At 38.3% G+C, this 15,236-nt stretch overlaps 1 protein-coding gene across 2 annotated transcripts in view; it reads right to left on the bottom strand.

The window, feature by feature from the left end:
- TMTC2 (transmembrane O-mannosyltransferase targeting cadherins 2) overlaps window positions 1-14,796 on the bottom strand; it is a 230,247-nt gene extending 215,451 nt beyond the window's left edge. The window contains exon 1 of one of the 2 annotated variants that reach the window (XM_075209365.1): window positions 14,337-14,796. In XM_075209365.1, the coding sequence (XP_075065466.1) occupies window positions 14,337-14,419 (83 nt within the window). In that variant the 5' untranslated portion in view covers window positions 14,420-14,796. The remainder of the gene's footprint in view (window positions 1-14,336) is intronic. The other variant, XM_075209366.1, reaches the window with a different exon arrangement.
- Between the last annotated feature and the right edge of the window lie 440 nt (window positions 14,797-15,236).

The raw sequence follows: 15,236 nt of genomic DNA, 5'->3' as shown, positions 1-15,236 counted from the left end.
AGCTTGTGGGGTGGGATTTATGGTCATGTTGTCAACAGAAATAAAAATGTCAGGTAGGAAGCTTCTGGTTATGAGTGGTAATATTATTAATTCAGTTTTTGAAAGATTGAATTTGAGTTGGCGAGAAGACATCCAAGATGAAATGGCAGAAAGACTGTCAGTAATGCGAGACAACACAGATGGTGCGAGATCAGGAGAGGATAGATAGATTTGTGTATCATCCGCACAGAGATGATGCTGGAATCCAAAAGGAGCTTATTAGTTTTTCAAGAGAAGTGGTGTAGATAGAGAATAGCAGAGGACCTAGGACTGAGCCTTGTGGAACTCCAACTGATAGAGGAAGCGGAGCAGAGGTGGATCCAGAGAAATTAAAACTGAAAGAGCGATTAGATAGGTAGGATGAGAACCAGAATAGGACAGTGCCTTCAAGACCTAGGGATTGTAGTGTTTGTATGAGGAGAGAGTGATCAACAGTGTCAACTGCAGCAGAGAGATCCATGAGAATTTGAAGAGAGTAATGGCCTTCAGTTTTTGCTGTGATCAAATCATTGACAACCTTGGTCAGCGCAGTCTCTGTGGAGTGTTGAGAGCGAAAGCCTGACTGAAGAGGATCCAATAGGTTGTTGGCTGTAAGAAGGTGCTTGAGGTGAGTGTAGGCAATTCTCTTGAGAAGCTTGGAGGGACATGGGGGCTGAGAGATGGGGCGGTAAAATGAGAGAGAGATTGCGTCAGAATTTTGTTTTTCCACAAAGAGAGGGGGAGAGATTACAGACTTTAGTTAGAGGTGGAATTAGCCAAAAGAGAGGATTGTTCCCACATGCTGTATATAGAACTCATATTGATTGCCAAATTGGACACTTCTGGGTGTTGATGGGTAGGTTGAACAAATGGATCATAAACTGCCTTTCTGTTTTCTTCCTTTTCTGTGTCATGCGTTGCAATGAGTTTGAATGGCTGCATAATGTGAAATGGCTATCCAATCTGGTTAAAAGTCACCAAATGATGTGGCCAGTAACATACTCAAATGAGTATCTTACTGTGAGGGATAGGTCATGTCAAACTAATCTAATTAGTTTCTACGAGGAAAGTTAGTGGGAACTTAGACCAGGGCAGGACAGTAGATGTGGTCTACTTAGATTTTGCAAAGGCCTTTGATATAGTGCCACACAAGAGGTTGGTTTACAAAACAAGGGAACTGGGTCTAGGAATCAAAATTTGTACTTGGATCGAAAACTGGTTAGAGAATAGGGAACAGAGAGTTGTGATAAATGGAACATTTTCTAGTTGGTCAAAAGTCTTATGTGGAGTACCTCAAGGTTCCGTACTAGGACCACTCCTTTTTAATATATTTATTAATGACCTTGGTGATGGTTTAGAGAGTAAAGTTTCTATTTTTGCAGATGACACTAAACTCTGCAAGGTAATAAAATCAGAGCAAGATGTAGCTTCTTTACAGAGGGACTTAAATAAACTGGAGGATTGGGCGGCAAAATGGAATATGAGGTTTAACACAGATAAATGTAAGGTTATGCATTCAGGGATCAAAAACAAGAACGCAATCTATAAATTAAATGGAATTAATTTAGGAGAATCTATAATGGAAAAGGATTTGGGAGTGCTCGTAGACAATAGACTTAGCAATAGTGCTCAATGTCAAGCAGCAGCTGCAAGGGCAAACAAAGTATTGGCATGCATAAAAAGGGGCATAGATGCAAGGGAAGACAGTGTAATTTTGCCTCTGTATAAATCGTTGGTAAGACCTCATCTTGAATATGCAGTACAGTTCTGGGCACCACTCTATAAAAAAAGATAATTGGGAACTAGAAAGGGTTCAGAGAAGGGCGACAAAATTGATAAAGGGTATGGAGTCATTAAGTTATGAGGAAAGGTTAGCCAGTTTAGGCATGTTTACTTTAGAAAAGAGGCGTCTAAGGGGAGATATGATTACTATGTACAAATACATTAGGGGTCAATACAGAGAGCTTTTATGGGAACTTTTTACCCCAAGGACCATACACAGGACACGTGGTCATCCCCTAAGGTTAGAGGAGAGGAAATTTCACAACCAGCAAAGGAAGGGGTTCTTTACAGTAAGGGCAGTCAAGATATGGAATTCATTGCCAGGGAAGGTTGTGATGGCAGATTCAATAGATATGTTTAAGAAAGGGTTAGACAATTTTTTAGCGGAAAGGTGTATCCAGGGATACGACCGTTAATTTAAAATGAAGGATAGTAGTGGATATAGGGTAAAAATAGGACTGCAATATTGGGTCTGGGAGGATTTTCAAAATTGAAACAGATTGGCGGTTGATTACTCTGGATTAATTTTCAAATATAAGTGCAGGATCGCAGGAGATCCAAAATAGGTTGAACTTGATGGACTGGTGTCTTTTTTCAACCTCATCAACTATGTTACTATGTTACTATGTTAAATGTTTGTTTGTAGAAAGGTGCTTTATTCTATAAAAACAAAGTAGTAATCTTATCTACTATCATTTATAAAAACAAAACTATGATCCTATGACATACTCTACACAAAATACATTGTGTTGGGATATGAAGGATAAAGTACTTCCTAGTTTTCGAATATCAAGCTCGATGTCACACAGCATATTGTAGTTGCCACTAAATGGAATGTAGAGAGGGGTTGAGACGTTTGAAGACATCATATCCAGGGATTGTGAAAATTGATTGACCACTAGAAAGAACAGTCTCTACTACTCATTCAGCATATATCTGTGCCACCCACATCCCAGAATGGTTGCAAACTGATCTGTATATAATCGTTATAATTTAGGAAAATGTTAACACATTTATTTCTTGGATTAGTCAGTGGTGACAGTGTGCTTTTTTTGGGTGGTTGTGGGGAGTGGCTATGTAAATGAGTGTGCATGACATCAGTTAGAAAAGATCTGTACTATTTTAAACAAATAAGTGAAACGCATACATGCACTGCATAGCATATTAAATCCATCAGTTCCTATGTTATACCTTCGATGTCCACTATACAAGGCAAAACAAAATCAGACAACAGATGCATAAGTCCTTCTAATGGCTTCTTCTATTCAAAACGGATATGATCAGTCAACCTGTATTCATAGCAATGCCCATTTCATGATCAGCATGCAAATCAGAACCCATGCTGGTGATATTAATCAAAACAGAATCTATAATGTGGCCTGTATATAAATCAGACCCCATTCACATGATCACAAAACAAAGGCTATTATGATGATCAACTGTTCTTATGAAAAAGATAGATGGCACCACCATAAATAAACATAATTTATAAGTAGGGTAATGCCACACTTGGCAAAAAAATTAAATATACTCAACACATCTACTTGTCCTAATTATATTTATTGTAATGAGCCATACACTCCATAGTGCTGGACAGTGGGTATAAAAAAAAAATAAAAAAATCATAAAAACAAAAACAAGTACATAAAAGGTTGATGAGAAGGTGCAGACATAAAACAGGATGTGGAGAGCACCCTGCTCGTGATAGACTTACAATCTACATTGGACTTACAATCTACATGGAAAGGGCAATGGAGACAATAGGAGCATGTACCAGGTACCATCACATTCCTGGAGTGGAGAATGTGATGGTACCTAGTAGTATCCAGAGTGAGTAGTATCAGGTATAGTGGAAGTGGGCTTAAGGGATTGAAGGTTGGAGAAGAATCTGGAAAGTGGGGTAGGAAGTTCCATAAGTGTGAAGCAACATGGAAAAAGTCTTGAAGGGGAGTGCTGGTAATCAGAGAGGAGGGGAGGTGCAGGTCAGAGGCAGAACTAAATGGTGTCAGGAAAAGTATCTTGTGATGAGGCTTAGAGATGTATGAGAGGGAGGTGTTGGTGAGGGCAAATAGATTGAATTTATTTTGGAGGGTATGGTACAGTAGCTGTGCAACGACAAGAGAAAGAGCAATAGTCATCCACACTTTCCCCACAAATGTTATTCCACTACCTTATGTATCACGCATTCCATACATCTCTTAGATTGTAACCTAATTTGGGCAGGGCCATCTTTACCTTCAGCTTCAATTCACTGTATGGTATTTGACATGTCATAATTCTCTCAATGTACAACGCTGCGTAATATGTCCACTTTTTTAAAATAAGAATTAATAATACTAGACAAAACCATTATCTGATGGCTAATATACAAAAAATGCTGGTGGTCTAAGTATAATACACACCGTATGCGGCTGCAAAGATAACACATCCACTGGGACAGGATTTCTCAGCCCAAGTCACTATGGGCTGAAAGCGAAGTATTTTCAGAATTTTTTGTGTAATGCAAAGTGTAGCACATTCATCTAATGGTAACTAAGCTGTGATATTCTGGTCTCTGCAGCTGCCATTTCTTTAATCAGGGAGTGAGTACTCTATGGCACAGTTCAGAGGACCAAAGACACTGGGGCTGTCCCATGCAATTCGGGAAGGCTGGCAAGTATGCTAGACAGCAACAGAGCTGGGATTGGTTAACAGCAAAGATTAGTCTACTCACTGCACCACTGGCTTCATGGTATGATGCAACCGTTAGTAAATACAATGCAGGCAGTCATATATCCTTGTAACTGCTGCAGAGAGTGCTGGTCACATAAACATGCTAAGTGGACATTGTATTTGTCTGCAGTCAGGGACACTTTACAGCTCCGCTTATACTGCACTCTGCTAGTGCTATCATGTATGGTTTCATTTTTGCTTCCTGATACGACCTGTGAACATGGCTGCAGCCAGGATCCCTTGAGACACTGGGCCCTATTACTCTAGTCTTAGCGCTTCATCCAAGATGCGATGCAATGCATGCTGGGAAATCAACTATGTGAACCATGTGGCAAAGCCTTCTTTTCAAACATACAGTAATTACATAATTAACCTGATGCTGAAAAACACTACACTAATCAGGAAATAAGAGTTTTCTAAGCAAGTTAGACCTGGCCCCAAGGGACTCTATGTGCAGCAAGTAAATTATGACAAGATGACACAATAATTGTTACAATGGATATAAAAACACTGCATTTAATTATGTAATCAAGTCATTTGATAAAATAAAGGCTTAAACTGTATGCATATCATCGTATTAATCTAACATTTTTAATTGAAATGAAATTCAATAGTCAGTAGCATTAAACAAATAATGCTACTTTATATCTCAAGGCCTTTGAAACAAATCCTATGTTCATGCATTAAGATTAGAGCCAACTTGTCTGAATTACAGGAGAGAAGAAAAGTAAATTCTATGACAACGTAGTTCTACAATAATAAGGGACAATCAACATGCAAGGACAAAGTTTGTGTGTATGTGTATATTATACACAAACAGAAACACACTTGAATATACATGTACACACACACACACACCACATTCTTTAAAACATCAATCTTGGTCTATTTTTTTTTTTTTAGGTAGTGGTATAAGAGAGCACTGTAGCACTGTGCTGAAAATGGCTTAATGTAACTGTGTATGTGTATTCACTGATAAGAAAGATGACCGTATGTACCCAGAAAGCCCCTAGAGGTAGGTGTTGCTTCCTGAACAGTTTGCAATAACAATGTATGAGCTGCAATAGTGCACGTGAGCAGCTATTTCTGCCCATATGTATGAAAATATTCTGCCAGTGTATATTTAATGCATTACTTCAATATTTTAATTTCAATAGCAAGAGGGCTACTTAATTAGCATAGGAAAAGTAGCACAGCCTTTGAAAGAGATGCTTTCCTAAAATGATACATATGAACAAACCTAAGAGTTGACAAGAAAAGCACCTTATAAATCAAACATGTAAGTTATTAATGAAATGTAAATGTATACATAAATTCTGAAGCAGATGGCACTTACACTTTTCCCAAACGTACAGCGGCTCTTTCTTTGGCTTTGTGAATGTGGGTCACTTGCTTGATTAGATCTCAAGTGGCAAACCAAAAGGACTTCTAATACAAAACAATCGTGTCTGTAGAGCTTGGCTTGCTTAATTCATGCATCAACTTCATTATTGTTTAGGGAAATTTAATTTTCAGTTGCTCACTTGACAGTCTAAAGACAAGCAAAAAAACATTTCCTTTGTGCCTTACATTTGTGCCAACATGAAAAGATTTCACGTTACCATAAGTCTAAACACATACTGTACTTTAATTGTATATAGAATGAGTTTACAATGTGACTGCTGTTCTGACATAATTAGCCCGAACTGGAGCCCTGCATCAGAGCACAAAACCTGTGCCAATGGCCTCCAATAAAGAAAATCCCATTAAATGTGTTTATTTACTTTCATTAGTTTCTAACAGCACAAGCAAGTTGGAATTCACCTTAAGCAGCCAACCAAGACAGAAAGCAGATATCCACTCCAGGCCTCATCTTTATGCTATTTACTTTCTGTGCTTGAGCAAACAACGGGTTAACTGCACTATGTTTTACTACTCACTCATTTTCACACTTAAACGATTTTGTGTACTAGGATACATAACAAAAATCTATTAGATCTCCAGGTTTGAAAAATAAAATTCTTAGTTCGCAAATGATAACATGGGTAAAAACATAGCACACTACAAGATAATTATCTCCAGCATAACACACATACATTTAATGACCTAAACGAAGGGTAATTTTGCTTTCTGCTCTACATTTGTAGAAAATGATACATAAGAAAGTAGTTTTTATTGTATGCTCATCCACTCCCTGCTCACTTACCTGGCCTGATCTGCTTAAACCCCTGGATTTACAAGACAGCCAGGGAGACAATATAATAGATGAGCTTAGGAATGTTATGTCCCTTGTTGACGAGTGTAGTTAGGGCTCCTGCCACATTCTAGAAACTAACGCACTGGCTGTGTATGGAAAAGTGCTGGTGAAAGTAGAGAGCCGGAGGATACTGGCATTCTGCAGAGTTTTTAAAGCTGGGAAGAGATGAGCCAGCTTATATCAGACACAGCAAACAGCCAGTAATACAATACTCAAATGGATATATACCGAGTTGCCTCTGCCAAGCAGCTAGTACCTGGTAGTGCCTCTGCCAAGCAGTTGGCACTTTATAAATAGAGGATATTAATAATAGCACACTGAGGAAAGTTTTGAAGCAGGTTTTTGGACCTTAAAGGCCCTACCCTTTGAACAGACTTTTATTTGCTGCATTACCTGCTGTTACTGCATCAAACCCTTACTGACACTCCCCTGCAGCTCATTACATACTTGCCTACTGTTTCCGGGAGAGGGGGCGTGACAGGAGGGGGCAGGGCGAGGCCAATTGCGTCATTTTGCCCCCCCCCCCGCGAAACCGTCGTTCACGGCGCGGGGCCAAAATGACGAGATTGGCCTCGCCCCGCCCCTCAAAAATGGCGTGATTCACCGAGAATCGCGTCATGAATTCTGGGATGCGGGAAAAATGGCAGCTCTCGCGGGAGCCCGGGAGACTGACCCGAATTTCGGGAGTCTCCCAGACTTTCCGGGAGAGTTGGCATGTATGGCTCATTACATTGGTCTGTCTCTAAAGGTGGACAACCTCTTTAAAACATACTTGCCAACTCTCCTGGAATGTCCGGGAGACTCCCGCATTTCGCGAGAGTCTCACGGACTCCCGGTGTCCCGCATCTGGCAGACTTCTGCGTGGGCAGAAGTAGGTCCAAAACGCTGCGATTCACCGGGAATCGCAGCGTTTGCATCATTACGTCATGGGGAGGGGCCAAAAATGACGTGCCTGTTTTATACTGCATACAGAAAGAAGCCAGCCAGATAAAAAACAAACTTAACAAATGATTACTGTAAAAACAAGATTACAGGTCTAAAAAGGAAATATGAATGCAGGTTAAAGATTAAATATTAAAAGTCTGTAGCACATTCAAATCCTGGCCAATGAATAATCTATAGAAAACAGATTAAATAAATGCAGAATATGTTGCTTAGTGTGTGTAAACCATGCTATTCATTAGCATGCTGTGCTTATATAAACCATAGTACATGTTATAGAAATATTTATCTTGGCTTATGTGGCATATTTAACCTTTTAAATATATTTCTGTAATAAAGAGACATTATTTCACATTATAGATTTACATTAAGCAGTTCGGAAAGTTTTTAACGCAACCCTAGTAAAAATTAAAAAAAAAAAAAAAGTCTGAAATGGCTCCTTAATAAAAAAATTGTTGTGAAAACAGGTGTGGGCTGTTGCTGCATTTATATTAATTTTTTACACCCAAAGGCTAATTTATACATTCAGATGAACAAGAACCATCACATGGATAATGTAATAAAACTTTCACAGTGAATAAATGTGGAAAATGTATATTCAGAAAGCTTTCGCTTTTATGGCTCTCACCTCTTGTACCACACTGAATCATGCTTTACCTACATGTCAAAAGTCCGTTAATGACATGGACTACTTTTATTTAATCGAATGGTTTGGATAGCTCTATATACAGTTACCAGCTATGTAGACTACAAATGATAATATATATATATTTTACATACACACACACATATTTATACATGCAGTGGCTGAAGTGGGCTGGCATGCGGTGGTAAGCAACTTCTTCTACAGCTGTGATTGTGAAACCATCAAATTACACTCACTAACACTTTCCATACCGCCACTCCAACACTGTCATTTGAACCAGAGTGTGTGTGTGTGAGCGAGAGTGTGTGAGTATATGTGTACTATATATATATATATATATATATATATATATATATATATATATATATATATATATATATATATATATATATATATATATATATACATATACACACACACACATACATACATACATACATACACATATACACACACACACACACATTTTATTTTCCTTCAATGACTAGAACAGACCAGCACAGGTATTCAAAAATTCCAAAACTCAGAACACGTAGTTAGTAATATAAAGAAATCATTACACAATCATGTTCAACAATTCAAACAATCAGTGCCTCTGACTCTCTTGGCATATCCAGACGCACACAGGCACAAACAGTGTTTGTTTATATTCCATGTACAAATTTATATCCCCCATCCAAGAGAGATATGTAAATAGACAGTATCAGTGTTATGGCTGGATTTCCATAATTCAACACAATGATATCTGAACTTACAATAAATATAGAAGTGTGAACAAACCCTATAAAGAAATGATGTGACAGTGGAATTTACAGGCAAACTTACAGCCACAGAACACATCATGTACTTCATATGGCCCATAGAAAGCCAGTTGTATACCTCTGTACACAAACCCATTAATTTTGGCCAGTGGACAACATACCACTTGTTTTATTTTGATTAACAGTGTCATTAGAATATTACTGGCTGAAACCATGTAAACTATATAAATAAAATAAGGGAAAATACCGGACTACAATATAAGCGTAGTTCTATAGTTTTATATTGCAATTAAGTATTATTATTACTGAATCTAGCACTAGAAGCAAAAGCCAGCTGAAAACTCCTGAAAGTAAACTGTTAATTTCTAGTTTATCCTAGCAAGCAGCATTTTCATCAAGCAATTACAATGATGCCTGTTACCTTTAATAGCTATTCTTTTACATATCACTATTACAACTGGTGCCTTCAGTGAAGACTGAACTCCGTTTGATATTTTATTCAGAGTAGAGTTGTCTGGGTTGAAACTTCTATGGGCGCTGATTTCATGAATTGCAGAGAAATATTGGAAGCCCCAGTCAGCTCTTGACATTACGTGTCCCCTGTGACATACAGGGGTCAGCAAATGATGAGATCCAGGAGACTCAATTGGTTGCTTTTTCTAAGATCTGCAGCATAATTTATTGCAACTTTACAATTGCTGCAACATTCTTCTCCCAGTACCAGAGCCTAATGAAAGCAGTATGTGGTATGCTTATTGCACTTTATTGGTAAGCAGATAATGGAGTTCAAACTTCTGAAATGCTCTCAGTTCTGCTTTTATATTTCTGCCTAAGGAAGAGGCCTATTTGCCATATATAAAGTGAGTACAACGTTATATAAAAAGTTCTTTACTCTACATAACTTATTGGCCATAGATAATAAAGTATAAATGTGAGAACTCCATCAATTTTTGTTTATTATGTTACTTTTTCCCTTTAAAACATCTAGGTGTTTTAGCCTGAAGGGATCCATCTACAATTGAAATGTAACATTGCTCCCAAAGTGTACTCCTCACATGCCAAGTCTGGCGAATTTATTTCCAATTTAATTTTTGAAACTTATTTGTGCAACTTATCTTGTATGTCTTGTTATTAACGGTTTTGTAATGAAGACTTGGAAATATTTTTCGGATTAAAATAAATTTAATCTAGCATATTCTCTGTGATTCTTTGTGAAGTTACGTAGCCAAGTAAGGCTCATGCTACAGGTACATGTGTATGTGATTTCAGTATGAAAAGTTAACATGTGGTTTTGGTGAACGCAAGGACACCATAGTAAATCCTTCATGGCGGCAGAAAAGGTGTGTTCATTGGTAAGTGACTAAGGTGACTCCAGTTACGGCCAGCTGTTTAGATTGATGTATCTGAGACAGGCTGGGCGTTCGTGACAAACAAATGGGCAGCTCGGTGGCTTAGTGGTTAGCAATTCTGCCTCACAGCACTGGGGTCATAACTCTGATTCCCGATTATGGCCTTATCTGTGTGGAGTTTTTTATGTTCTCCCCGTGTTTGCGTGGCTTTCCTCCGGTTTCCTCCCACACTCCAAAAACATACTGGAAGGTTAATTGGCTGCTATCAAATTGACCCTATTCTCTTTCTCTCTCTCTCTCTCTCTCTCTCTCTCTCTGTGTATGATAGGGAATTTAGACTGTAAGCTCTAATGGGGCAGGGACTTTACACACTTCTATCAATGAGTGTGTTCTCTGTACAACGCTGCGGAATTAGTGGCGCTGTATAAATTGATGATGATGATGGGTGTAAATGTATCAATCTGTGAGTTTCCAGCAGGTTTGAAAAGTGGAGATGTTACCTATAGCAACCAATCAGATTCTAGCTGTCATTTTGTAGAAAGTACTACATAACTGATAACTAGAATTTGATTGGTTGCTATAGGCAACATCTCCACTTTTCAAACTCGCTGATTGATGCATTTACCCCCTGAAATGTATTTCCTTGTTCTATTATTTTGTTCACCATGATTCTATTAACAATATAATTAAGATGACATAGGAATGGGACACCAACTGACACTTTATAAATTCTAACACCTTTATTGTTGAATACAAGATGTCTCTGTGGATATTTGTTATTTTTAGATTTTATTATAAAGTACAGCACTACAGAACTGCAGCTCAACCCATAAACTAAACAGGTTTTTTCCCCTTGTCCTTGAGATGGAGGAAAAGCATTTTATTTTGAAGCTGAAAATCATGCAGATTAGAGAAAACCTCCTTAGCAGTGTTGGCTCTTGGCATCGTTTTATTGTGCTGCGGAAGGAGCAGAACTACGCAGAGCATGTGCAGCTCTTCTCCGATTATAGGAGAAATTATTATGCAGCACAGATTTGTGCTACAGCTGCAAAGTGAGGCGCTTGCAGGCTGGCCAGAATAAGGGACCTCTGATTTTCCTGTGCAGAGCTGTTAATTGTGTGTATTGCTTAACACTTAGTCAGTGCTCTGAGGTATCACCTTATCATGTAAAGGTCAAAAGGCTTTAGTACAGACATCATTTAATGTGTGTATTGAAGCATCCAGAGGGATGGAAAGGAACCTTGCTGGATTCTACATTAGTTTATGTAAACTTACTGAAGCCCTTTAACCTGCTCGCAGTCCTGGGAAGGGAGGGGCATTTACAATTTAAGGGCAAGTGCAACCCTATACAAACAGCAACATGTGAAACAAAATTCCTGTCAAGAAATGTAAACTTCTTATCTATCTAATAAACACTTGTCATAGACGTGATGGAAGATGTACACAATATAAACAGTAGACCAAATCATAACAATGCACAAAGCACACAAAAAAAATATTTTGAAAATACAATGGTGAAGTTCAGTATTTTTCACCAACAAGATTATCTTCATCCCCAAGTACATTTTTAAACATTATAGCAAGTAGCTACATACAATAAAATGTGTGTGTTACATATACATGCACTGGAGGGTTTATAGTAAAAAAAAAAAAAAAAAAGAGTAAAGACACTTTTGTAACCCTGGAAATCAAGTTCATTATATAATATAGGTTTGTTGACACTTGTAAAAGTTAAATATGTTTACTCTGTTGCCACAGAAAAGACTATGCTAATTAAACCTACTTCAGTAATTACCTGGGATAGCCTAAACCTACGGACTATTTCAATAAATGTAAAAAAATTGTTATGAATCGTTTGCTAACCTTTTGAAACAAGTGGCAATAATGACCTAGGAAAATAATAAAGATCCCCCCCGTCATATTTATCAGTCTTTGTACCACTGAAAAAAATAATTATGTTGTTGCAACTATAGTAACAAGTAAATAGTATTAACATTTATCAGACTGGATTGTGAACAAATTGATTCTTAATGGGCCACATAATATGATGACATATTACCCAAAAGTTATTAGCAAATATATCTGTCAAGCAAACACTTCTTTGGAACACACTAAGTGAAAGACAGAGACCTCTAGATATGTTGTTGCCAATCAAAAGAAAAAATTAGTCGCACACTTCATCCTGGCTTCCTACAAAACTATTGTTTAACCTAGCATACACATTTTTTGTTTAATACATTTATCATCAATATAACATTTAAATCAGGACAACAGTAGGTTTATAGTCGTACTTAAAATAAAATGACTAAAATCAAACAACCAACACAGCAGCCAGTTTATTTACTTACTATGTTAATCAACAATTTGTGTAGTATATAGGGATTACTAGGTTACAAGATGAACAGACAGATCTTCCTCGGATCAGTTTCTAACACAGTGTAATGGCTGTTATCGAGTTGGCTGAACAGTGGCTTATGAATGTGGAAGAACTGAAACCTCAGAGATAAGGAATTACTAGTCATTTCCCTCTGTATGAGAAATGACAACAGCTCTTTGGCTTCTAAAGCTGCAGTAAAAGTTGGGTGTGTGCAGAGTGGACTTTAACTACAGGTTATCACAGTAAAAGTTTAAAGCCCTTTAATGTTACAGCCAGCATGCAGCACAATGTTCAGACTGTATATGAGTTGTGTGTGGTTCTAATCACACTAAGTAGTATTATACTATTAAATTACAAGTGCAAACAATTTGTGTATGTGGCATCCTCAGGACTTCCCTTCCCTATCGCCTGTCCTAAAGAGCTGCATTTACCAGCTCACAAAAACCCAGGGGATCCATTCACTCTCCACAGTAAAGAGAAGCTGATGAAAGCTGTCAGAGTAAATCTATGCTCACTTTTTGGATGGTTTAATTTCAATGGAGCATGAAACTCCTCAAGATGGTTAATAGGCTTAGCCAGTCGTGCTGTTCTTCCTAATATATTTTAATTATGCAGCGGTCTTAATTGTAATCAGATTAAAATCCTAAAAAAGGACACAAATTGGGGTTTTCCCTGATGACTACTAAGGGCTTATGTCAGTTTCTGAACACTACCACTTAGCAGTACAAACAAATACAATACAGTAACCAAATTATTAGGATACTAAAATACTGCCTCTAAAATCACTACAGAGATTTTATGCCATGCAAAGGAAATTTCACTTGGCAACACTCTGGTGAAAATTGGCATGATCATCCAAGATTTAGAGAGTAAGGCAGCCACGCAACTTCAGTTCAAGTAAGATGTAGCTAAAACAGATTTATATATGCAAAACTAAGAATATATCAACATGTACAGCAATTATAAGGTGACAATCTGATAAAAAGCTTCATTAATACATAATAGTTGAATAAGAATACCTGTTGACAACAGTTGTGACAAATATGAGGACCACTAATGCAACATACTGCATTACAAAAAAAAACCCGCAAAACTGTGATTCTTTAAACCAATTTATTTTACTCTAGTTATATACTGAACATTTATATCAATATGAAGTGTCATGAAAAGTGGCTATTAAAAAAAAATAATGAAAATTATCCTAATGCCTAGCACTATTGGCATCCATAGCAACAATTTATCATTATATGCATAGTATTTTTAGCTATTATGTTTTAGTTGTGGAAACACTAAACACTTTCCAGCATAGAGGGTCATGCTTTACAGCTGTATGGAAATATGACTAGACATTAGTAAAATTAGGGAAGGGACACTGAGTTTTCATTCACACAAGATGTGTCAATACGGTAGCAAAGTTAGAGGTATGGGGATGTCAAGTGAGAGATACTTTATGAAGTGAGCGAAGGAAGAGGACCCAGAAAACTGAAAGTTTGACGTGCAGTTGAGCTCCTACCTGTCATCATAGCAGAAATCAGCGCCCAGGGTGTTTAGATACAGGACAAGCCCCATGGCGCTGCTCAGCAACTCTGCGATCATGTCTCCTACACTCAACCAGTGCTGCCACGGCTCGGCTCCTGCTCTACCCCCCGCGTCCTTTGTCTACTGCTCTCCCGAGGGGGGCGGCCGGAGATCAGAGCTCGCACTCCATGCTTTGCTCGCTGTGGATGGCCGGTAATAATGCAACCCTGCCCCCTGAGCTTCGTCAATCCCGGGCTGCAAGCTTCTTAACCCATGGCAGAGTGAGCTGTGCAGGAGGTTGCAGCAGAGAATCCTACTGTATACAGGAGGAGGGATGCTGTGAAATGGTGACAGCAGTAATGCTGCTGATGGTGCACGTCTCGCTGCTCCCTCTCACTCCTCCTATCCCAGGCAGCGGACTGTCAGCACTGAGAGAAGCATAGCTAGCAGCATCCAGGGAGCAGCCGCGTGGGGCACAGTGCTACCCCGGCGCGCATGCTCCAAATGCCTCCCCATTCCCCATCCACGCCCCCTATTCTTCTCCTCCACCCCTCCTTACACTGCACTGCTCCCTGCCTTCCTCCAGTCATCTGTCACTTTCTATTCACAAGTGACACTTGTGCTGCGAAGCACGGATTGCGTACTCAAGTATGCAAACGTAACGCTATACTTTTGACATTTTGTTTTAATGACACATCAAATATTGGCTTTTAACTGGCACCTCCATAACATGATATTTTACTGTTTTGAAATTATCCTAAAATTAGCAAAACAGGAAACTTATGGCATCCAATTTATAGAAATATTAAAATAAAATAAATTTATTTTAACAAAAATCACACTGGTATAAAATAAGAAACAATTGAATGCAATTTTAAATTGTTTCTCCACGGGG

This window comes from Mixophyes fleayi, chromosome 4, assembly GCF_038048845.1.
Source record: "Mixophyes fleayi isolate aMixFle1 chromosome 4, aMixFle1.hap1, whole genome shotgun sequence".
NCBI classification, from domain to species: Eukaryota; Metazoa; Chordata; class Amphibia; order Anura; family Limnodynastidae; genus Mixophyes; species Mixophyes fleayi.
This window is presented reverse-complemented; position numbering and strand designations above follow the sequence as displayed.